This window comes from Dermochelys coriacea, chromosome 9, assembly GCF_009764565.3.
Source record: "Dermochelys coriacea isolate rDerCor1 chromosome 9, rDerCor1.pri.v4, whole genome shotgun sequence".
Taxonomy (NCBI): domain Eukaryota; kingdom Metazoa; phylum Chordata; order Testudines; family Dermochelyidae; genus Dermochelys; species Dermochelys coriacea.
The window spans coordinates 399863-426257 of NC_050076.1; the positions used below are offsets into that span (position 1 = coordinate 399863).

General features: G+C 43.0%; 1 protein-coding gene across 28 annotated transcripts in view; it reads right to left on the reverse strand.

The window, feature by feature from the left end:
• Positions 1-26395, reverse strand: part of DLG1 (discs large MAGUK scaffold protein 1) — a 465475-nt gene that overhangs the window by 203440 nt on the left and 235640 nt on the right. For all 28 annotated transcript variants that reach the window (XM_043492521.1, XM_043492523.1, XM_043492520.1 and 25 more), the window contains 2 exons: positions 7486-7536; positions 4697-4821 (listed from right to left, as the gene is read on the reverse strand). In XM_043492521.1, the coding sequence (XP_043348456.1) occupies positions 4697-4821; positions 7486-7536 (176 nt within the window). The remainder of the gene's footprint in view (positions 1-4696; positions 4822-7485; positions 7537-26395) is intronic.

The window sequence follows — 26395 nt, forward strand, 5'->3', positions numbered from 1 at the left end:
AAAATCAAAAAGGAATCCTACAAAAAGTAGAAACATGGACAAATTGCTAAGGAGCCATAAAAAAGAATAGCACAAGCACGTAGGAACAAAATCAGAAAGGCTAAGCCACAAAATGAGTTATACGTATCAAGGGATATAAAAGGCAGTAAGAGGAAGTTACCCACCTTGTGTAGTAATGATGGTTCTTCAAGATGTGTTCCCCTATGGGTGTTCCATGGTAGGCATGCTTGCATCCCTGCACTGCTGATCAGAGAACTTCAGTAGTAGTGTCCATTAGGCCCACGCAGGCACTGTCTCCCCTTGTGCCGTGCCACGAGGCTAGCCAGCACATGCGGGATAACCCTCCTCAGTTCCTTCTCTACTGCAGAGTCATTGACAAGAACTCCAAAGTAGAGGGGAAGAGGGTGGGTTCTGGATCACCCACAGGGATACACATCTCGAAGAACCATCATTACTGCACAAGGTGAGTAACTTCCTTGTGGTGCTCCATGGTAGGTGCCTTCTGAGTAGTATCCCTACTGGAAGGCTGGGACTTCAGAGATGGCATTGAGGCAGAGTCACCAGTGATCACACAGAGTTTTGCGGAAGTGTGGACAGATGCCTAAATTGCCACTCTACATATCTCTGAAATAGGGACATTCTTGAAGAAGGCAATGGATGAGGAGACCAACTTCATGGAGTATCAACTTCATAGAGTCTGGAGGGGTCATGTTGTGAGCTTGGTAACACTGTCTAATGCTTTTTGAAACCCATTTAGACAGCCTTTAGTCTGATATTGTAGATAACCAGTGACCAGAGCGTAGCCATGGAATCCTTCAGGGTGCGAAGGGAGGCATCAGTCTTCTCTGCAAAGAGCTTTGTGCCCTCAAAGGGGAGGTCCTCAACAGTTGACTACACCTCTTTTGGAAAACCCAAGAGAGAGCCAGGACGCTTGTTGTATCACCGTGGATATGGACCTAGCTGCTTTGTCTGCCGCGTCAAGGGAGGATTGCAGCAGTGCACTACCTGTCCCTCCTATATAATGGCCTTAAATTGGTCATGATGTAACTTTGGCATCCCCTCAGCAAGGCCAGCTCTAGGCACCAGCAAAACAAGCAGGTACTTGGGGCAGCACACTCCTAGGGGCGGCATTCTGGTGCTGCCCCCCCCCGGCCCGAGTTCGCCTCAGCTCCGCCTCCACCTGCTCCCCCTGAGCGTGCTGCCGCTGCCACCGCTCCACTTCTCCCCTCTCCCTCGCAGGCTTGCCGTGCGCCAAACAGCTGTTTGGCGCGGCAAGCCTGGGAGGGAGGGAGAAGCCGAGCAGCGGAGCGCTCGGGGGAGGCAGCAGTGGTGGAGTGGAGGTGAGCTGGGGTGAGGAGCGTTACTTCCTGTGCTCCCCCCCACCCTCGCTCACCTCCACTCTGCCTGCTCCCCTGAATGCGATGCCTCTACCTCATCTGAGAGGCAGGGGGTAGCGGGGGGGAGCCACAGGAAGCAATGAGGTGGGGGGGAATGCAGCACGCCCGGGGATTTGGGGAAGGGGTGGAGTTGGGGCGGAGCCAGGGGGCATGAAAAAAAAAGCGGGGGCGGCCAAAAATTTTTTTGCTTGGGGAGGCAAAAATCCTATAGCTGGCCCTGCCCCTCAATAAAGAAGACTAAGGTGGGATTTGTCAACTGTCTTCAAATATGTAAAGAGCTAGTATAAAGATGTCAGTGATCAATTTTTTCCCATGTCCACTGAAGGTAGGACAAGTAGTAACGGGGTTAACCTGTAGCAAGGAAGGGTTAGGTCAGATATTAGGAAAAACTTTCTAACTGTAAAGATGGTTAAGCACTGGAATATGTTACTATGGGAGTTTATGGAATCCCTGTCACTGGAAGTTTTGAAGAACAGGTTGGACAAAGATGTCACAGATGGCCTAATTTACTTGGTCCTGCCACAGGCAAGGTGCTGGACTTGAGTTCTTGAAATCCCTTCCAGCCCTACATTTCTATGATTCTATAACCCCCAGATCCTTGTCTGCAGCACTAACACGGTATTCTCCATTTGCATTCATTCATCTCCATTTTTCCTTCCTAAGTGTAGTACTTTGTACAGTTCTGTATGGAATTTCATCTTCTTGATTTCAGACCAATTATCCAATTTATCAAGGTCACTTTGAATTCTAATTCTGTCCTTCAAAAAGCTTGCAATCCCTCCCAGCTTGGTATCATTCCCAAATTTTATAAGCATACTCTACGCTCCATCATCCAAGTCATTAATGGAATAGTACCGGACCCAGGACAGACACCTATGAGACCTTACTAGACATGACCTGACAATCTGATAGTGAACCACTGATAACTAATGATATTTAGTAATGATAATTTGTAAATAGTTTATAATGATAAACATTAAGATTTCAGCTAACTTCTACAAGAAGCATACCACTAGAAAGTGAAGTAAAGAAGTCCAAATGGTGAAATCAAAAATGGAACTAAATTAGTTCTATCTGCAGAACTACTCTGTGTAAGTATTATTCACTGACAAAAACCTTCATTAATGCAGTTAAAGTTGCCCAGAGTTATCTCATGCCCTTCCAGAAGGTCAAGTTTAGCAAAATTCAAACCTCTGCAAATCAGGAAATACAGAATTAAGGTACATGCCAATGCCACCTTAGTCACTGGAAATGATCTGAATGCACTCCAGGTGCATTCACTGTATTAGGTGTAGCTGTGCCAAATGGTGGAAGCAATAGCTGGAGCAGCTTGGTAGAAGTTTAATTGTGATACAAGATCTGCAAAGGCCTTCCCCACCTTAACTGTAGCTCTCCACCTCCATCTGCTGCATAGAGGACTCAGAGAGACATGGTGAGGCCCATTATTCTCAATGAGATGGTCTCAACTGAATGGGAACACCTCCTGCAGATGAATGCAACCAGAAACAACAGCTCTGAGATGTGTTAACTGTTCCTTTTATGGCAGTGGGTGTTCCCATCCCCTCTCCCCAGTGCTGGAGAGATTGTGATATGCATCAAGCATGCCCATTCTCAACTCCTCATCCCAGTCTCAGCAGTGAGTTCTCCGTATATTCTCCCACCTTGCAGGTTCTCGGCTCTCCATCCAGAGGTGCAGGGCTTCCCTAGATATTGGCTCACTTGGAGAGCAGGGCGAGGTGCTCAGACACCCTTACAGGGACAAGGTCCCTCAAATCCTAGTTCACATGAATTGGAGCAGGGAGAGGGACTTAGACCCTCCAAACACCTGTTTAACAATAGGGGATGGGGAGTTACAGCCACATAAATGAGCAGCCCCCACTCAGCATACACGCAAGGAGGCAGGCCCCCCAGATCCCAGCACTCACACAAGGGGTCAGGCAACCCAGATCCTGCCTCACACATATAGGTGGAGGGAAAGGAAACAGCTCCTTCCCCTCTGATCCTAGCAGACACACCACACACGAGTAGGGAGAAAGCAGGGCTAAGAGAACCCTCTGCCCCTATTCTCCCCAAGTCACCCTGCCATTCACCTGCATGTCCCGCTTCACTCCCAATCTCCGTTCCCAACCTCTCACCTGAGCCTCCCATCCTTCCTTCCCTACCACACATCCCCATTTATCCACCTCCGCATAATCCTCCCTCCCCTCACTGCAGCCTCAAACATTTCTCTCCTTTCCCCCCCCCAACTTGTACAGCCCCTCTTTCTCCTCTTCTCCTAACAAGCATTCAAATTTCTAATTCCCCCATCACTCAAATATTTTGACTATATTCACTCAAAGTTTAAAAAATAACATAAAAACAGCCAAACAAAAAAACCCCAAAACCACACCTTGACAAAGGCAGATTTTAGCAATATGCCTTCAGACCTTTTCCAGATTCCTGCCTTAGGTGGTACTCAAACTGACACTGGGTGGATCAGGTTCACAGCTGACTGCTTATCCCCTTCACCTATACAAATGTTGAATGTGTATGGAAGAAAATGATGGAAAAAATACATAAACCTTAAGAAAAGCTGTTTAATTCAGTGACTGTATCTTGGGAATCCCTTGGTAAACTGACCCCAAATTTGGATTACTAGCCCCATCCTGTGTCCCAATGAGTTCAGACTCAGGGCATCTGAAGAATTGGTGTAGAAAAGAAAGGTGCCTTTTTACTCCCACTCTCGTAGGCTGGCTTGGGGAGGGTCAGAATTTAGAGATGCTCAAGGTGTGCTCTAAATGGCAAGCTATAGAGGTCCCATGGGGATTTTTGTGTTGGTCCATAATCAGAAGAGTGCTCTGCCTCTTTCTGACATGACTCTTTCCCCAGGGAGTGTGTAGAGTGGATGATAGATATGGACTCTACATCACCTGTGGATTCCTGTCAGGCCAGAGCCAGGGTTGAGAATCTGTCCCAATAGCCTTCTAGACAAGGGATGCTCTTAAACTAAATACTTACCTGTTGTCAACAGTCCTATTGAATTAAGGAAGACCAAGAAATTGGTACAACATATTTACATCATATAACAGAAAACTGAATTCACTAAATTAGAGATGTTGGATTAAATACAAAACAAATAAACCCCGTTTAATTTAAGTAAAAAATTATTTGTTACTTACAAAATAAACTCTGCATAAATTATAGAGTATTGCTTCTTTTAAATTATACCAGTAGAAGAAAAAATAATAAAACCACATGAAAATGTTTTGTCCTTTCCCTTCTAATAAAAGGCACTGCATTCAATAACACAGTTGACATACCGTAATCTTCCATCCTGAGCAGCTGCACCCCCTGCTATGATTTTTGTAATGAAAATACTTGAGTCATCCCCAATGTGTGGGTTGTCCGTACCACCTGCGATGCTAAAGCCAAGCCCTGAATTTCCCTGAAAAATAAATATCACTTATTTGCATAATTTTCTTTTAAAAATAAGTAGGGTAAAAGCAAATCAGGAGAGAAAACATTTTATGTTTTACCAAACAGATATAATTCCACTCCTAGTGGAATGCTGAACATATATTATGTACTACAGGATAACATTTATTTTTATTATTTTGGAAAAAATGGTGAGAAACTGACATGCCTTTCAAAAATAACAGAGAAACAGTTTCTACTATGGTGTAAACTCAAATTTGTTTATCACTACAGGAACAAGTCAGATTGTGTCAATGTTCATGTTAACAATAACAACTGATCAATAATAGCTACTGTGGTTTCCTCTTTTGAGGCAAAAGAATCCATCTGTTGAAAAAACGCTCCAAACACACACACACACACACACACTGCAGGAACTGGAATGTCTGATTCTGTGAAGCACCTGATATTTTGTTGAAATGCTACAAAATTATAGACTTTCTTATCCCATAAGCTCTGCAGAAATCATGTGCTCATTGTTTTCAGCAAATATCCTTCTCTCCTTTTATAGTTTCAAAGGGGAAAAAACTATGTGGAAAACAAACATTATGAATGTTAAAGTACATGTTTTTAAGACTAATCTAAATTTACTCTATTTGATTTAAAATATCAGCTCACTGCTGACTTGCCTATATTACTGTCCTAAACCTTCTGTGGTTCACACTGCAAATTACTGTGCTATAAAGTTACACTGTTAGAGACTTTCTACAGATGCTTTCCCACCTTGTTTGTCAAAAGTGTCTCAGTCTTACACTAACACAGAAGCTGTTTCAGTATCTGTCTTCTGCCAAGTAGAGTAATCCTGGCCACATGGCTGACAGTTTTATGAAGTGGATAAATGAGTGGACTAGACTGAGACCACTTTTGCTTCACTTGTGAACTTAGTCAAACTAGAACAAATATTGCAATTATGCAGCTCAAAGAGATTTTAAAAATTCTCAAATGGAGAGAGAAGAATTAGTTACTGTGGCTACATCATTTGTGTCTCTATAACATGTTTGTATTTCCAGTCACTGAAGTATTAATATTTCCAGTTCATTTCAGATTTATTTTTAAGGTAAAGGAGAAGTACAAAATCTTTCTATTAATTTTGGATTCTTTTATACTCTATTTTACCCAAAGATGTTTCTTGCTCCCTACTCCCTGTCCTACCCAGGGGACAAAAGGGGAGTAAACAGTTTGCACCACAGATGAAGCTGTGAATTTCCACTATTTCCCTTGCTTTAAATCACCATTCTCCACATCAAGACATCATAACAGAAATACAAAATTTCTTTCCTCTAAGATATGAACTGAAATTTGTATTCTAGAGTTTGTCAACATTACTGCTTGAATGAGAAGGGTCTCTGTTGAACACCTCCATTTCTGCTAACTGATTATAAAAGAGGCTAGGTGCATTAACAAAATCTGGGTCTCCCACTCTGTGCTATTTACTGAGTACTATTACTCTGCTAGATTTAGAGTCTATGTTTATTTTATTTGTCATTTACAAATAAGCTGCAGGGCTTGTTTGATAATGCTATGGCTCTAAGTGGAATGCAAGCTCATGGAAGGACAATGGAAATTACAACAATGACAAATGAGTTTTATTGTTAAACGGGGAATGCTCAAACTGTTAAGAAAAATCCAGAAATCTTGAGCACAAAAATATCACGGCAGTTGCCATATACACTGGCAAAATGCTTGTTTTAACTGCAACGTAAGGGTCCATTAGAGCAATGTGTATGAGAACTGTAGTACCATTTTCATGCTTAAGGTTTTGAGATTTTTTTTTTAAACTATTTGAGTTTTTCACAGTACTCAAATGTCAGAAAATCTCAAAAACAAAATAAAACTAATTTATTTAAATTAAATATATTGCCAGAGCACTGCAACGATACAGAGTCAAATTTCATCATTTAATATTACGGATTAGATTTTCAGTCTACAATGTAAAGTACAATATACTATACTGTTAATGAATTCTCTGTTATTCTGTTAAACTGTTTATTAGGCAGGTAGATAGATAAGAAAATCAAGTCATGACAACAAAAAACCTAATATATATACACAGATATCAAAATGTTTGGTTTAACTGCAACATCTAAGGATTTTTGTCTCACCCAAGCTAAAATATAAGAGCAGTTGGTATATAGACTTCAGTACTTCTGCCATCTATAGCAGTGCTTAATTTGTAATTAAACAGATGCCAGGGCTCAAGCAATCTTTTTACTTTCATAACTGATGAAGCAAGCCCAGGGTTGCCGCGGCTATGAACTTCAAGCTTAGAATTGCTTGGGCTCAGCCCTCACATGCCCTGACACGAATTAAGCACTGGTCTAAACTGTACTGATATAATTATCAAAACTCACAAGACAGCAATTTTGGAATGGCTTATAGAAGTTCCAGCTCAGTTATCAAAACAATATTTAACAAGTATTAAATTAAGAATATAAAGTGTGTGCAAAAGCAACAACATTTGTTTGCCTTTCATACTCACTATTCAATATATTTCATATTTAGGTTAAATTAATAGATCTAAAAATAAATAGTATTGCTGTTTAACCACTGGCAATCAAGAGGCCAATCTTTCCATATACAAATAGTACAAATTTCCTTCCAAATACAATTTATGGAATAGCATTTAGAATATTACCCTTTCAAGTGTAATTTCTTCATATTCATAATCTGCATCCGTGCCATTAACCTAAATGATGGAAAAAGAAAAAACGTTCTGTAGAATTTTACACTCCACATAGCACAGAACATTTGCTCAGTACTCTGATGGCTTACTCCCTCTCTGCAGATCGATTCAAATTCCCCTGTAAGCTTGTATGTTTCCCAAAGTACCCCCTATTCTAATTACTAGATTACGTACTGTACACTCACTTAAAATCTGAGTTTCAGCCAGGCTGATTTAGATTTCAGTTTTTAAACCCCCTGATGTATCTGTATGGGTGTTACAGATACGAGTTCTACATACTTTGGAGCAATAATCTTCTTTAATGACTTTGAACAAAATGAAAAAATCTCTAGAGATGAAATGCTTTATTTTATGTTTAATCTAAAGAGATGCTGAGACCATCATTCTTGCCACTGTACCTATTCCTGCTAAGTGGCAGCAGGGAAATGGCAATTCTGCATATTGTCTGTCACTGGAAACTAATAAAAATACTTAAACTTTTACTCAGCATTCACAGTAATATTTGTCATTTATTATAGCTTGTAAACCCTCAATAAAAAGAGTAAAATAAAACAGAATATTTTGTAAGTTAAACTTAAAACTCATATATTCTTTCAAAGTTTTGTTCTAGGATTTGGTGTAGCATGTTTCCGTCTTTAGAAATGAGTTGCAGTTAAGAGGAAAGCTTCCTCACCCCAAGGTGAGATGCCTGCTACTGACTGTGTTGGAGTTGAAATCATGTGTCTTTCTTGGAGTGTGAAGACCCATTAACAGTTCAGTGCAATTTGGCAGTAGCTTTTTGCTCATGTTGCTGTGGTAGGGGTGCTCCAAGCAATGTCTTCAAAGCAGCTGTGTTGCTAAGCTAGTGTCTGGCAAAACAGCATAGCTTCAATCCTTTGTCAGCAATAACAGCTCATTCAAGTTAGGCTTGGATTTCTTGATGCCTCCACCTGACTGTTTAAGGTAGTCAGGAACCTTACCTTACCTCCCCAAATAGTTTCAACTATTCCCAAACTGGTATTTATTTCTATGATTAGCCTGATACCTTGTGCATATACTCTACTGACACATACGTACTCATTGCCAGTTGTTTACTACTACTAATTACTTTTGAGTAGCATTTGACTCAGTTAGCTCTACCTTGTTTTCCAGTTTCTATTATCTATTGCCCTCTAGGTGCCTCTGTCAGTCACCTACTGAAATTGAAATACTGGTCTTTGTCATATTTATCTTGTGTTTCCTTTACTGGAAATAGATGATTTTCCCTCACTTCTATGAGCATTTTGTAATTCTTTTTCATGCCTTATTTGATTCATTTAATTTTATAAGTTGGACACACAACTGCCCGGATCTTCTGATCTCAAAGCAATATTGTCCATAACTTCTGGCCTCAATTGCAGTCCAATTCTCTAATCACATTTTAATTTTTCTCTGTGTTTAAACAGTTCATTCCTACTTCATCTGACTACAAGGGCTTAAAGTGACTTAAGCACTGATTTTGATAAATTCAAGAGTGAAATCTGTAGTCTGTTTTCCTGCTAATGTCAATCCTTAAGTGAATTCAATTATATGAAGGCATAAGTGAGGACTTCAGCTGACATTTCATTGAGGAAAGCAATGTGTGGGATTGATATAAAGAGAAGGAAAATTCAGATTAAAAAGTAATACCACCTTTATAGACATCATAGGCAGATGGAAGGTTTGAGCTGAAGAGATAAGCCAAAGAGGAGGAGTTGTGTTTGAAGATGATCCTTTTGCCCAAATGAAGCACTGTTTAACAAAAAGAAAAGGAAAGGCACTGTATGCATCTGATGAAGTGAGCTGTAGCTCACGAAAGCTTATGCTCAAATAAATTTGTTAGTCTCTAAGGTGCCACAAGTCCTCCTTTTCTTTTTGTGAATACAGACTAACACGGCTGCTACTCTGAAAACTGTTTAACAGTTAGCTGGTTGGAAGTTGAGACAAAGTCACAACTTTCCAGGAGAGTCAGGATTCATTAAAAGGCATTGAAAGATTTGTATGACATTGACAGCTAAGTAGTGTAGGACTGAGATCTTATTACTTATTCCGTGAACCATGTTGTTTGAGTGTGCTTCTAAAATTGTCAGTTTAATGAGCAACTACTTGTTAATGAGCTACAGCTCACTTCATCGGTTGCATCCGATGAAGTGAGCTGTAGCTCACGAAAGCTTATGCTCAAATAAATTTGTTAGTCTCTAAGGTGCCACAAGTACTCCTTTTCTTTTTTGCGAATACAGATTAACGCGGCAGTTACTCTGATACTTGTTAATGCCAATTCCTTGTTGCAATACAAGATGTTTTCCTCTATATTTTTAAATAGGCTGGTCATAGTTAATGCCATTTTCAAAGAAACGATATTAAGTTCTAACTGTCATTTTACTACTTTACTTTCAATTGCTTCAAAGCTGATTCATTACGCAGATTTTGCCACTTCTTTAGTCTTCCTCTGTTTCTCAAATCTGGGTTCAAAGATGCCCATTCTACACAAAGTTTATCACAAAGCTTTGAAGGATTTGATCACCTCAAAGATCACAAGACCTAACTTTAGCCTTAACTTTGCTAGATTTTACGGTATTGTGATACAGCATGGCCAGAAGGCAGCAGGAGAGTGTTAGAAGGGAGCCTTATTCTCCGTAGAAGGAAGAAAGTTTGCTATAGATTAATTAAAGCACCTGAAGCCAATTAAAGCACCTGAAGTCAGTCACCTGATAAAAAACCCCTGCTTCAATCAGACAAGAGGAGGAGTTGAAGCAGAGTGGTTTGGTGTTGGAGCAAAGAGCAGTTTGGAGGAGTTGAAGCAGAGTGGATTGATGTTGGAGTAGAGAGCAGTTTGGAGGAGCTGAAGCAGAGTGGATTGGCGTTGGACCAAAGAGCAGTTTGGAGGGAAGCAGAGGAGAGTTTGGAAAAGTGCTGTGGTGGGCTAAGAAGACTAAGACCCTAGGTAAAGGGACACCTGGTTTGTGCAGAGGGAGGGCAGGAAGCCCCACAAGCTGAAGGGCAGGAGAGGGAAGTAGCCCAGGGGAAGGAACTGCTAGTTCAAGTGGTTTACCGCTATCCCTACGGCCCTTGGACTGGGTCCTGGAGTAGAGGGCGGACCCGGGTCCCTCGCTCTTCACTCTCCTCCTCTAGGACACTAGTGGGGCAGTTAATACCCCAGTTCAGGGGCAAGAAACGGTGCCCTGAACCCCCCCCCCCCAGAAGAGAAAGCGCGAGACCCATCATAGTAGTGCTGGCAATTTGCCACATGTGGTGTCAGGGGTGGGATCTATGTGCTAGGGACTTAAACCAGGGTTAGCCAAAACCCTCCCATCCCTAAGATGGACGACATGGTCAAGGCCCTAATACAAGCCACCGCAGCCCAGCAGGAGGCTACCCGGGTCCAAGCAACCGCCCAACAGGAGGCAACTCGGATGCAGCAGGAGACTAATAGTTTGTTGATGAGTCAGGCTGCCCAGGACCAAACCAATGACCTGCTATATGCAAATGTGAGGGAGGAGGTAGTGGAAGTAAATGGCGTACCTGTGGAAGGAAAGACCAAGGCCCAAGGCCATATTATGTGCTCAAACGCAATCTGTTGTACAGGATAGCACAAATACGAGGGGAAGAAGTAGAGCAACTCTTAGTCCCACAGAAACACACAAGGGCAGTACTAGAGTTAGCTAACATTCACCTATCTGGGGGACATCTAGGAGTAGACAAGACACTGGATAAAGTCCTAAGAAGGTTTTATTGGCCAGGAATACGTGCAGAGGTCCAGCGCTATTGTGCCTCCTGCCCTGAATGCCAGTTGCATAGCCCCTGACCACTTGCGGGCCCCATTAGTACCTTTGCCTATTATTTAAGTCCCTTTTGAGAGGATAGCCATGGACATAGTGGGCCCACTGGAAAGATCGGCACAGGGCAACCGAAACGTACTAGACATCCTTGACTACACCACGCAGTATCCAGAAGCCATTCCTTTAAAAACCTCACATCCAAGGCAATAGCAAAAGAACTACTCCAAGTTTTTGCCAGAGTGGGCATCCCTAAGGAGATCCCAACAGACCAAGGAACCCCCTTCATGTCAAAATTAATGAAAGACTTATGTACCTACCCCACATCCAAAGCCATACGGACCTCAATCTACCATCCACAAACAGATGGACTGGCCGAGCGGTTTAACTGTATCCTTAAAAGTATGATCTGGAAGGTGGCAGCACAGGATGGAAAAGACTAGGATACCCTTCTATCATATCTAATATTTGCTATATGGGAAGTCCCCCAGGCGTCCACTGGTTTCTCTCCCTTTGAACTACTATATGGATGCCACCCACGTGCAATATTAGATATTGCCAAAGAAGATTGAGAACAACCCAACCCAGGAATGAATGTCACTGAGCATGCTACACAGATGAGAGAGCAAATAACTTGAGTAACCCCTATAGTACGAGAACATTTGGAAAAAGCACAAGAGGCCCAGCAGACATATTACAAGCATTGGGCAAAAGTACGGAGATTTCAACCAAGGGAACGGGTGACGGTGCTAGCGCCGACAGCAGAAAGCAAACTTCTAGCCAGCTGGTATGGACCATATGAGATAGTGGAAGCCATTGGGGAGGTGGACTATAAGGTCAGACAACCAGACCGCCGAAGGCCAGAGCAAATCTACCACATCAACTTACTGAAGCCCTGGCATGACCAAAAGACGTGACTGATTATTTGAGGAGCTCCATCCCAGACAGACGATCCACAGGGGCAGGTGAAGGTATCTCCTGAGTTAACTCCAGAACAACAAACAGAGGTCACTGATATGATCCAACGGAACCAAGACCTGTTCTGTACGCTGCCAGGCCGTACAACACTGGTCCAACATCATATTGTCACCAGTCCCAGAGTAAGGGTGACAATAAGACTGTAACAAATACCGGAAGCTAAAAGGGAAGAAATTAGGACAGAAGTGAAGATGATGCTGGAACTCGGGGTTATTGAAGAATCCCACAGCCAGTGGTCCAGCCCTATCGTCCTAGTCCCCAAGCCTGACAACATCCTGAGGTTTTGCAACGACTTCCAGAAATTGAATGAAGTATCCCAATTCGATGCCTATCCGATACCATGCCAGTTGATCAGTTGATGAGCCAGTTGATCAGTTAGGCAAGGCCCGATACCCAACCACTCTGGACCTGACCAAAGGATATTGGCAAATTCCCCTGGCCAAGAATGCCAAGGAAAAGACTGCCTTCTCTAAACCCGATGGCCTGTTCCAATACACCGTCCTCCCTTTCAGACTCCATGGGGCCCCTGCAACATTCCAACAACTTATGGACAAATTGCTGCAACCCCATGCCAAGTATGCCGCTACCTATCTAGATGACATAGTCATCCATAGCCCTGATTGGGAAACGCACCTAGGAAATGCACCTAGGGACTGACTCTTTCTTCAAAGGATTGCTCTTGAACAAGATGGTGACCTAGGAAAAGTAGAAACGGTGCTAGACGCCCTGCTGAAGGACGGCCTCACTGCCAACCCTCTCAAGTGCATGATAGGACTAGCTGAGGCCAGATACCTTGGGTATGTAGTAGGGAGAGGTTTGGTGAAACCCCAATGGAACAAAGTGGAGGCAACACAAGGTTGGCCTCAACCAGTCCGCAAAAAGCAGGTCAGAGTATTTCTAGGGATCGTAGGATACTATCGGAGATTCATCCCTCCTTTTGCCACAAGAGCAGGGCCACTGACGGATTTGACAAAGGCTCACGGCTCCGAGATAGTAAAGTGGACTGATGTGGCAGAAGGAGCATTTGCAGATGTAAGGACAGCCCTTTGCTGCCATCCAGTACTCATAGCCCCAGACTTCGAGAGGGAATGCCTCCTACAAACAGATGCCTCTGAGGTAGGGGTAGGAGCCATCCTTTCACAGATGGTAGGGGAGGAGGAACACCTGATCTTGTACCTCAGCTGGAAACTCCTCCCCAGGGAACAAAAGTACGCCATCGTTGAAAAGGAATGTCTAGTGGTAAAATGGGCTATGGAGACTCTCTGCTACTACCTACTGGGCGTGGGTGGTGGTTTACCCTCGTGACAGACCACGCCCCACTCCACTGGATGCACAGAAACAAGGAGAAGAATGCAAGAGTGACTAGGTGGTTCCTATCCCTGTTGCCCTTCCATTTCCAGGTACAGCATAGGGCCGGAAGTCAACACGGCAACGCTGATGGCCTATCACAACAGCACTGCCTCTCGTCCCAAGTAGTCCAACCCCATTGTGTTGAGCAGGGGAGCGGGATATGTGATACAGCATGACCAGAGGACAGCAGCAGAGTGTTAGACGGGAGCCTTATTCCCTGTAGAGGGAAGAAAGTTTGCTATAGATTAATTAAAGCACCTGAAGCCAGTCACCTGATAAAACCCCCCTGCTTCAATCAGACAAGACGAGGAGTTGAAGCAGAGTGGTTTGGTGTTGGACCAAAGAGCAGTTTGGAGGGAAGCAGAGGAGAGTTTGGAGAAGTGTTGCGGTGGGCTAAGACCATCAAGACACCAAGTAAAGGGACACCTGGTTTTTGCAGACGGAGGGCAGGAAGCCCCACAAGCTGAAGGGCAGGAGAGGGAAGTAGCCCAGGGGAAGGAACCGCTAGTTCAAGCGGTTTACCGCTATCCCTAGGGCCCCTGGGCTGGGACCTGGAGTAGAGGACGGGCCCAGGTCCCTCCCTCTCCACTCCCCTCCTCTAGGACACTAGTGGGGCAGTTAATACCCCAGTTCAGGGGCAAGAAACGGTGCCCTTAACCCTTCCCCCACCCCCAAGAAGAGAAAGTGCAAGACCCATCATAGTAGTGCCGGCAATTTGCCACAGTATTTAAAACAGTATTCTCATCTATTGTATTACTTGTTTTCTATTTTGGAGGTCTCTGAGTCTTGCTGTATAGTGTTAGATATCTTTCTTTTGTAGCCATTGTTTTCATGACATTTGTAAAGAGACTTTTTCCTATAGTCATGTTTCTGGTGAATGTTGCAGAACTCTGTTCTGATATTGTTCATAATTCAGCTACACAGACAAATACCATTCTGACATGGGCAATTATGAGGTTTAAATGTTCCTACTTTTCTGACGTCTGCAAATATCAAGACTATGTCTTTATAACACTACAGACTAGTTTAAATTTTTAATTAAACACGTATGACTAATATTTTGGTTATGTTCTTAGAGATTCCTATTGGTTTATCTTATTTGCTATGTCTACAGATCAACTATTTAAAGTATATCTCCAGAACCTACCAAGAGCTTCTTTTTCATTTTAATTTCAAAACTGAGTGCTCACATTAACTCAGTTGGTAACTTGTCAGTTTTACTTGTTGAATATTATAAACATTTGACATTTCACTCCTTGGCTAAAATCCATGAAGTACTTTTATTAGAATATAATATTACTGTAATGTCCATCTCACTAGGCTTCCTCCTCCATCAGTGCTCTTCAGTATATTTGGGTTCACACAATTAACCTCATTGCTCAGATATGGATATTTTCATGGTTAGCCATTACTTTCATACCTTTACTAATTACTGATGTGTTCAATTAAGTTTAACATTTATCAGTGGATTATTAAATTCCATATACCATTTCATCTGCACAATCTACTTCGCATTCTATTAATAATTTATCATTAGCTTCCTTCTTTGCTTCCATTTGCTGGGTATCATAGATTTCCTTTTCTTCCTTGGAAAGCTCTTCCAAGAGACAATTGTTTTTAAATATTTTGGATTGTTTAGATTTTAGCTGATAGTAATGAATATAAATAAGAAGTTAGGAATTGTAGAAAATTAATAAGAGAAGCCAAGGGACACTAAGAGAAACCTATGCCTAGCAAAGTTAAGGACAATAAGGGAGTTGTTAAAAAAAATATATTAGGAACAAAAAGAATCCTGACAATGGTATTCATCCATTACTTGGTGGAAATGGTAGAATTATCAATAATAATGCAGAAAAGACAGAGATGGTCATTAAATATTTCTGTTCTTCATTTAGGAAAAAATAAGATGATACAGTCTCATCATATGGTGATAACACACCTTCCATTTCATTAGTACCTCTGGAGGATGTTAAACAGAAGCTACTAAAGACAGACATTTTTAAATTAGCTGGTCCAGATAACCTGCACCCAAATCCTAACAAGTTTAAAAGAGCTGGCTGAGGTTGTTGCTGGATCACAACTGTGGTTTTCACAATGCAAGAAGGATGTTGTTATATTGCAGAGAGTTCAGAGAAGAGCCACAAGAACCCTTAAATTATTAGAAAACATGCCTTATAGTGATAAACACAAGGAGCTCAATCTATTTAGCTTAACAAAGAGACTGTTAAAAGGTGACATGATGATAGTCTATATGTACCTACATGGGGAAATAATATTTAATAACAGGCTCTTCAATTTAGCAGAGAAAGGTGTAACATGAACCAATGGCTGGAAGTTGAAGCTACACAAATTCAGATTGGAACTAAGGCATACATTTTAAATAGTGAGAATAATTAATCATTGGAATAATTTATCAAATGTCATGGTGGATTCTCCATCACAGAAAATTTTTAAATCAAGATTGGATGCTATTCTAAATGATATGTTCTAGGACTTATTTTGGGGAAGTTCTATGGCCTGTGTAATACAGGAAGTCAGACTAAATTATCATAATGGTCCCTTTGGACCCAAATCATCTATGCATCTAGATTTAGTAGTTGTTTTAATGTTAAGTGGGTGACTTGAATGCTAAGTCAATTTCCATTGCTAGTGAAACACTGTTTTCTTCTCTAATATTATAAAGCCCCATGGCATGTTAGATTGGCTTTCAAGATACATTAATACAAAATAGTAATTACTATCTTCAGTGCAATTCCTATATTCTTAACATCCTAAAAATCACAGCTTGAAAAACTAAACCCCTCCATAACATTTATGCAAAAATGTCGTCATATAAAAAAACATGCAGCATTTGTAAACACTGCCACTGCAAGTACCTGAGATACCATGTTTCCCTATATTAAAAGGGCAAAGTAACTGTGGTAACTTGGCAATTTAAAATAAAATGGTGACCACAGTACTGCATGTATATATTCTTCATTTAAAATGTGAGAGACAACAGTACTGATAATTATTTGTTCTTTGTAGAAAAATGTGTACATTATATTGAAATTGTTTCTATTCCATATTAAAATGTTTTTTTTTACCTCTTACATTTTGCATTAAATGTTAACAAACATAAAGGCTAGGATTTTCACAGGAGCCTCCTGCCATAATTTCAAAGGTTTAAGGCAAGAAAAGACCATTATATTTCATCCAAATATCCCTGTACTAAGCCCAACAAGTTTAGACAAAAGCATTTTGGTCCTCAGGAGTCTAAACTGTGTGCCCAACCCACAGGAATAGTGCTTGAAACACTAGAACAGCTGAGCAGAGTATTGGGTGAATACTGTGCTCCCCGCTAAATGAGACTGTAGAGAAAGAACAGATTGGGGTTTTTTTACACCTGAAATCAATAAGCAGAAGAGGAAACAGATACTTATGTTACTGAGCTGAGAACCTTGGCTTCCACATGTAATTGTGATCAGGGAATCTTATGTCTCCAGAGACAGGGCTGTTTGTGAGACATGATTACAACCTAAGGGAGCAATTGCTAAAAAAAGAGATCAAACCTTGGAGAAATGCATCCAAATAGAAAGGCTGTTAAACTAACCAAGGAAAGGATCAAAATAATAACAGCCACCAATACAGAAAAAGTAAACATACTCAAGCCAAAAGAACTTAAGGGGCAGGACAGGGACAGACCAACAGAGAGTGGAGGTATCATACTCTAGAATATGTACTGGAAAAATGCCCAGACTATGGGCAATGATGCAAGGAGGGTGGGAAACTAATCTACCACAAAAAAACAAACAAACAAACAAACAAACCAACAAAAACACCAGCAGCTCATGCTGTGACACAAGAAACAGAAACTATCTTCAGTGTGACCATGGTAAATCCGAAGTCTCTCAATGTACGTGCACTGGAGAAAGCAGCTGTCAGCTATTCAACCTCCATATTTGCAAATATTCTATTAGATCAATAACCAATTCGGCTCCAGCCGAATTGTGAAATAACCTACAATGTAGTTCAAAGCAGGGCAGTGCAAGCCATAGATTTGGTTGCAGGACAGCACGAGAAAATTCTCAACATGACAAGAACAGAACAGATTCTAACGACATAAAAGGTCATATTCCAAGGAGATATACATTTAAAAGATAAGCTTAAGTTGGAAGTGGCATTCCTATGTGCAACCCATGAGAATATCAAAACACAAAACTGCATTACCCCTTGTGGAGCCACTCAAGAAGGAACTGGAAAACCTGCAAACAAGAACCATCATTTGCCACACTGAAACTAGAACAGAGTTCATCAGCAGCCTAGCAGAGATACAAAAACCTTCAGATAAAAAGGAGGTACAAAAACTGAGAAACTGCATCCCTTGGAGCACTGAAATGCTCACTTACCCATTACCAACAACCAGGGTGGATTTGATTTAAATCACTAGTCAGGAAGACTTGATTTAATCAAGGATTTCTCCATAAAAAGTGCATTCTCGTTGGCTGTTATAACCTTAATATACATTCCTCACAACTTAGAGATAGATGTAGGTTTCATTTTTAGAAGCTATACACTATACATTTTTAAGTGATTTATTCTGAAAACTCTTCAGATTGGTTTTACAGCTATATCACAAAATGAATGATTGTTTGGTTATTCCATTTACCAAAGGTAATTGAAGCAGATATTTATGAAATCATTGGGAGGTGAACTATCTCCAATTCAACAGGTTAATCATTAATATTTGGAAGATTTTCTAAAAAATCTAGGTAGGTAGAACCCTGCAGTTCTACTTATCTAACTGGCTCTCTGAATGGAACTGGAAGCTTTTTAGAGAATGATACCATGGAGGTCCTAGACTTTAATCTCTTACCGTGCAGCCTAAATTTGGTCTCCGGGACCTCTCTCTTACTTTTTCCTATGTCACTGCTTCCACGACCACTGGTTCCTCCCTAGTACTGCACATAAGTACATCTACATGTCTTAAGCGCTCTGCAATCTTAGCACCCAGCAGGTAATTCATCATGTGGTTCTCTCAGTCATCACAAACCCAAACTATATTTCTAATAATCGAATCCTGCATTACTATTACTTGTCTCTTCCTAATAACTGGGGTACCCTCCCCTGGAGGGTTATACTCAGTGTGAGAGGATACCATGATATCTGGAAAGAGGGTCCAACTATGGGATCATTTCCCTTTGCTCCAGCTTTTCCTTCCCCAAGACTTTCAACAGCACAGAGGCTGTTACGCTAGGGATGGGATATAAGAACAGGCATACTGGGTCAGGTCCAATAAGCATAGTATCCTGTCCTCTGACAGTGGTCAATGGCAGGTGCCCCAAAGGGAATGAACCGACAGATTATCATCAAGTGATCCATGCCCTATCACCCAATCCCAGTTTCTGGCAAACAGAGGCTAAGGACACCGTTCCTGCCCATCCTGGCTAATAGCCATTAATGGACCTATCTTCCATGAATCTATCTAGCTCCCTTTTGAACCCAGTTATAGTACTGGCTTTCACAACACCCTCTGGCAAGAGCCTGTACTTGGTCTCTAAAGGCCACAAGTTGCTTCCACCAAATGCGCACATCTGCCACCTACCCACAAGGCAGGTAATCATACACGCGACATCCAGGTAAACAAAGCCATCAAGCTAACAAGCAGGGGAAAATACAACCTAATGATCACAACAAGGAACAGATTCTGCACTCCAGGAAACCTTCCTGGCTCTTGAATCAGAGACAAAAGACCATGGGTCACATGAGGGTGACAGAAACATTTCAATTATCCACCATTAGGGCTCCGTGTTTGTCATGGAGGTTGCGGTCACAGATTCCATGACTTTCTGCAACCTCTGTGACTTCTGCGGGGGCCAGTGTGGCTGATGTCAGGGCCACCCAAGCAGCTGACTCTGGGGCCAGCTGGTCAGGTGGCCCAGGCAAAAGGCAACCCTGAAGTGGCTCTGCAGTCAGCTGCTCCGGCACTGGCCACTGCTTGGGTGCCCCTGGCAGCAGTCCCCAGGTGGCCGGAGTAGCTGCTTCCCCGGGCAGCCCCCGGCAGTGGTGCCCAGGCGGCTGGTGCAGCCACTGCCTGAGGTGATCCCCGGGCGGCTGGTGCAGACGCTTCCCCAGGCAGCCCCTGGCAGCGGTGACTGGGTGGCCAGAGTAGCTGTTTCTCAGACAGTCTCCGACAACTGGTGCCACGGCTGGCCCCGCCATCCCCCCCAGAAGCAGCCCCCAACAACAGCCCGTCGGGGTATTATAGTATAACTCATGGACAGGTCGTTAGCCTGTGAATTGCCCGTGACATGTCCATGACTTTTACAAAAAACACCCATGACTAAATCGTAGCCATTATCCAACTCTGAGGGGATGATAGCGTACAGCACCCTCTGAGCTTTTGAAAGCTGAATCCTCTTGGTCAGGAAGGCAAGAGTTGCTGGATTTATAAAAGATTAGGGTTGGAAGAGACCTCAGGAGGTCATCTAGTCCAACGCCCTGCTTAAGACAGGACCGACACCAACTAAATCATCCCAGCCAGGGCTTTGTCAAGCTGGGCCTTAAAAACCTCTAAGGATAAAGATTCCACCTCCTCCCTAGGTAACCCATTGCAGTGCTTCACCACCTTCCCAGTGAAACAGTGTTTCCTAATATCCAACCTAAACCACACCCACTGCAACTTGAGACCATTACTCCTTGTTCTGTCATCTGCCACCACTGAGAACAGCCAAGCTCCATCCTCTTTGGAACCTTCCTTCAGGTAATTGAAGGCTGCTATCAAATCCCCCCTCACTCTTCTCTTCTGTAGACTAAACTAGCCAGGTTCCCTCAGCTTCTCCTCGTAAGTCATGTGCCCCCCTGATCATTTTCGTTGCCTTCCACTGGACTCTCTCCAATTTGTCCCCATACTTTCTTTAGTGGGGGGCCCAAAACTGGACGTAGTACTCCAGATGTGGCTTCACCAGTGCCAAATAATCACTTCCCTCGGTCTTCTGGCAATGCTCCTACTAATGCAGCCCAATATGCCATTGGCCTTCTTGGCAACGAAGGCACACTGCTGACTCATTTCCAGCTTCTCATCCACTGTAATCCCTGGGTCCTTTTCTGCAGAACTGCTGCTTAGCCACTTGGTCCCCAGCCTGCAATGGTGCATGGGATTCTTCCGTCCTTGTTGAACCTCATCAGATTTCTTTTGGCTCAATCCTCCAATTTGTCTAGGTCACTTTAGACCCCATCCCTACTCCTAGAACTTGCAGAGGGTGCAATCCATCCCATCATCCAGATCATTAATAAAGATATTTAACAAAACCAGCCCATGACCAACCCCTGGGGCACTCTGCTTGATACCGGCTGCCAACTAGACATCAAGCTGTTGATCACTACCTGTTGAGCCCAACAATCTAGCCAGCTTTCTATCCACCTTCTATCCATTCATCCAATTCATACTTTTTTAACTTGCTGGCAATACTGTGGGAGAACGTATCAAAAGCTTTGCTAAAAGTCAAGATACATCACATCCACTGCTTCCCTCATATCCATAGAGCCAGTTATCTCACCATAGAAGACAATCAGGTTGGTCAGGCACGACTTGCCCTTGGTGAATCCATGATGATTGTTCCTGATCACCTTCCTCTCCTCCAAGTGCTTCAAAATGGTTTCCTTGAGGACCTGCTCCATGATTTTTCCAGGGACTGAGGTGAGTCTGATCTGTCTGTAGTTCCCCGGGTTCTCCTTCTTCCCTTTTTTAAAGGACCTCCCCCGATCACCAAGAGTTTTCAAAGATAATGGCCAATGGCTCTGCAATCACATCAGCCAACTCCCTCATCACCCTTGGATGCATTAGATCTGGACCCATGGACTTGTGCATGTCCAGCTTTTCTAAATAGCCCTTAGCCTGTTCTTTCACCAGTGACGTCTGCTCATCTCCTCCCCATACTGTGTTGCCCAGGACAGCAGTGTGGGAGCTGATCTTGTCTGTGAAGAAAAGGAGTACTTGTGGCACCTTAGAGACTAACACATTTATTAGAGCATAAGCTTTCGTAAGCTACAGCTCACTTCATCGGATGCATTTGGTGGAAAAAACAGAGGAGAGATTTATATACACACACACAGAGAACATGAAACAATGGGTTTATCATACATACTGTAAGGAGAGCGATCACTTAAGATAAGCCATCACCAGCAGCGGGGGGGGAAAAGGAGGAAAACCTTCCATGGTGACAAGCAAGGTAGGCTAATTCCAGCAGTTAACAAGAATATCAGAGGAACAGTGGGGGGTGAGGTGGGAGGGAGAAATACCATGGGGAAATAGTTTTACTTCGTGTAATGACTCATCCATTCCCAGTCTCTATTCAAGCCTAAGTTAATTGTATCCAGTTTGCAAATTAATTCCAATTCAGAAGTCTCTCGGAGTCTGTTTTTGAAGCTTTTTTGTTGAAGTATAGCCACCCTTAGGTCTGTGATCGAGTGACCAGAGAGATTGAAGTGTTCTCCAACTGGTTTTTGAATGTTATAATTCTTGACGTCTGATTTGTGTCCATTCATTCTTTTACGTAGAGACTGTCCAGTTTGGCCAATGTACATGGCAGAGGGGCATTGCTGGCACATGATGGCATCTATCACATTGGTAGATGCGCAGGTGAACGAGCCTCTGATAGTGTGGCTGATGTGATTAGGCCCTATGATGGTATCCCCTGAATAGATATGTGGACAGAGTTGGCAACGGGCTTTGTTGCAAGGATAGGTTCCTGGGTTAGTGGTTCTGTTGTGTGGTGTGTGGTTGCTGGTGAGTATTTGCTTCAGATTGGGGGGCTGTCTGTAAGCAAGGACTGGTCTGTCTCCCAAAATCTGTGAGAGTGATGGGTCGTCCTTCAGGATAGGTTGTAGATCCTTGATGATGCGTTGGAGAGGTTTTAGTTGGGGGCTGAAGGTGATGGCTAGTGGCGTTCTGTTGTTTTCTTTGTTGGGCCTGTCCTGTAGTAGGTGACTTCTGGGTACTCTTCTGGCTCTGTCAATCTGTTTCTTCACTTCAGCAGGTGGGTATTGTAGTTGTAGGAATGCATGATAGAGATCTTGTAGGTGTTTGTCTCTGTCTGAGGGATTGGAGCAAATGCGGTTATATCGTAGCGCTTGGCTGTAGACAATGGATCGAGTGGTATGATCTGGATGAAAGCTAGAGGCATGTAGGTAGGAATAGCGGTCAGTAGGTTTCCGATATAGGGTGGTGGTTATGTGACCATCGCTTATTAGCACCGTAGTGTCCAGGAAGTGGATCTCTTGTGTGGACTGGTCCAGGCTGAGGTTGATGGTGGGATGGAAATTGTTGAAATCATGGTGGAATTCCTCAAGAGCTTCTTTTCCATGGGTCCAGATGATGAAGATGTCATCAATGTAGCGCAAGTAGAGTAGGGGCATTAGGGCTTGAGATGATGGGGCATCCAGGATTTCCAGGTTTATGGATCTTGGGTAGCAGATAGAATACCCCAGGTCGATTGGCACCCTGACAGCAGGATTGTTTGGCTATGTAGACTCCCTCCTCAGGCCCTTCCTTACCAGCACTCCCAGCTATCTTCGAGATACCACTGACTTCCTGAGGAAACTACAGTCCATTGGTGATCTTCCTAAAAACACCATCCTAGCCACTATGGATGTAGAAGCCTCTACACCAACATTCCACACAAAGATGGACTACAAGCCGTCAGGAACAGTATCCCCGATACTGTCACGGCTAACCTGGTGGCAGAACTTTGTGACTTTGTCCTCACCCATAACTATTTCACATTTGGGGACAATGTATACCTTCAAATCAGCGGCACTGCGATGGGTACCCGCATGGCCCCACAGTATGCCAACATTTTTATGGCTGACTTAGAACAACGCTTCCTCAGCTCTCGTCCCCTAATGCCCCTACTCTACTTGCGCTACATTGATGACATCTTCATCATCTGGACCCATGGAAAAGAAGCTCTTGAGGAATTCCACCATGATTTCAACAATTTCCATCCCACCATCAACCTCAGCCTGGACCAGTCCACACAAGAGATCCACTTCCTGGACACTACGGTGCTAATAAGTGATGGTCACATAACCACCACCCTATATCGGAAACCTACTGACCGCTATTCCTACCTACATGCCTCTAGCTTTCATCCAGATCATACCACTCGATCCATTGTCTACAGCCAAGCGCTACGATATAACCGCATTTGCTCCAACCCCTCAGACAGAGACAAACACCTACAAGATCTCTATCATGCATTCCTACAACTACAATACCCACCTGCTGAAGTGAAGAAACAGATTGACAGAGCCAGAAGAGTACCCAGAAGTCACCTACTACAGGACAGGCCCAACAAAGAAAACAACAGAACGCCACTAGCCATCACCTTCAGCCCCCAACTAAAACCTCTCCAACGCATCATCAAGGATCTACAACCTATCTTGAAGGACGACCCATCACTCTCACAGATTTTGGGAGACAGACCAGTCCTTGCTTACAGACAGCCCCCCAATCTGAAGCAAATACTCACCAGCAACCACACACCACACAACAGAACCACTAACCCAGGAACCTATCCTTGCAACAAAGCCCGTTGCCAACTCTGTCCACATATCTATTCAGGGGATACCATCATAGGGCCTAATCACATCAGCCACACTATCAGAGGCTCGTTCACCTGCGCATCTACCAATGTGATAGATGCCATCATGTGCCAGCAATGCCCCTCTGCCATGTACATTGGCCAAACTGGACAGTCTCTACGTAAAAGAATGAATGGACACAAAGCAGACGTCAAGAATTATAACATTCAAAAACCAGTTGGAGAACACTTCAATCTCTCTGGTCACTCGATCACAGACCTAAGAGTGGCTATCCTTCAACAAAAAAGCTTCAAAAACAGACTCCAACGAGAGACTGCTGAATTGGAATTAATTTGCAAACTGGATACAATTAATTTAGGCTTGAATAGAGACTGGGAATGGATGAGTCATTACACGAAGTAAAACTATTTCCCCATGGTATTTCTCCCTCCCACCTCACCCCCCACTGTTCCTCTGATATTCTTGTTAACTGCTGGAATTAGCCTACCTTGCTTGTCACCATGAAAGGTTTTCCTCCTTTCCCCCCCTGCTGCTGGTGATGGCTTATCTTAAGTGATCACTCTCCTTACAGTGTGTATGATAAACCCATTGTTTCATGTTCTCTGTGTGCGTGTGTATATAAATCTCTCCTCTGTTTTTTCCACCAAATGCATCCGATGAAGTGAGCTGTAGCTCACGAAAGCTTATGCTCTAATAAATGTGTTAGTCTCTAAGGTGCCACAAGTACTCCTTTTCTTTTTGCGAATACAGACTAACACAGCTTCTACTCTGAAACCTGTCTGTGAAGACTGAGGCAAAAAAAGCATTGAGTACTTCAGCTTTTTCCACATCATCTGTCACTAGGTTGCCTCCCCCATTCATTAAGGGCCCCACACTTTCCTGGACCTTTTTCTTGTTGCTAACATACCTGTAGAAACCCTTTTTGTTACCCTTCACATCCCTTGCTAGCTGCAACTCCAGTTGCGTTTTGGCCTTCCTGATTACACCCCTGCATGCTCAAGCAATATTTTTATACTCCTCCCTAGTCCTCTGACCAAGTGTCCACTTCTTGTAAGCTTCCTTTTTGTGTTGAAGCTCACTGAAGATTTCACTGTTAAGCCAACCTGGTCGCTTGCCATATTTGCTATTCTTTCTGCACATTGGGATGTGCAGACTTAATGGAAGTGAGAAACATGCTTAGACAAGATTGTAACTTCCGGAAATTAACTTTTAGTCACTAGAAAGCATGTTTTGTTTTGCTTGTAACTATACCAGTCTCTCTTATTCTTGCTTAGTATCACCTAAACCTCTATTCTTTTAATAAACTTATTCTTGCTGTATTACAAAACGATCTCAGGGCTGTGCATTAAACTGGAGGCGGAGTCCTCAGCTAGCCAAAAAGACTGGTAAATACTCTGTCTCATCAGAGGAAGACAACTTAATTTCTGTGAAAGTCCAGTGAGAGGGACTGAATAGTCCAGGGAGACGTCCCTGGTAAACTCAGAAATGGGGATTCACTGGCTGTTACCTGCAAGGCAGAGTTTGGACTGACAAGAGTCCGAAGAGTTGGCTGACAAGCCAGAAAGGCTGGTGCGTGAGGGAGCCAACACATGGCTTAGTAGCAGCAAAACACTCACTTGCTGAGGCAGAGAAGGAACACAGGGGCTCACAATTTAGGGTATCCCAAAAAAGACATGACAGTGACAAGTCAAATGTGTCACAGAATTATATTACATCAGCACTATTACCTTTATCAACTAATCTTGTAATCTCACCAAAAATATTCAGTTAGTTTGACAGAATCTATTTTCCATAAAACCATTTTGATTGGTATTAGTTATCTTACGCTTGTGATTCTTTATTAATTGATTCCTATATTAGCTGTTCCATTATTCTGTCCAAGATCCAAGTCAGACTGACAGGCCTATGATTGCCTGGGTTGTTCTGTTCACCCTTTTAAAATATTGCGACAACACTAGCTTTCGTCCAGTCATCAGTGTTCCAAGGGTTATTGAAAATCAACATTTTACAGTCCAGCAGGCTCCTTTGTCAGCGGGCAATGACATGGGCTTCACTGAGGCACTATAGGCACTGTTGGTACTCATTGCTCACGGAAAAGAAGCGTGGCATGAAGCACAATTTTTGAAGCCAACTTGCTGGGGCATAATCCCCAAGAGAGGAGATCTCCCTAATGGTGG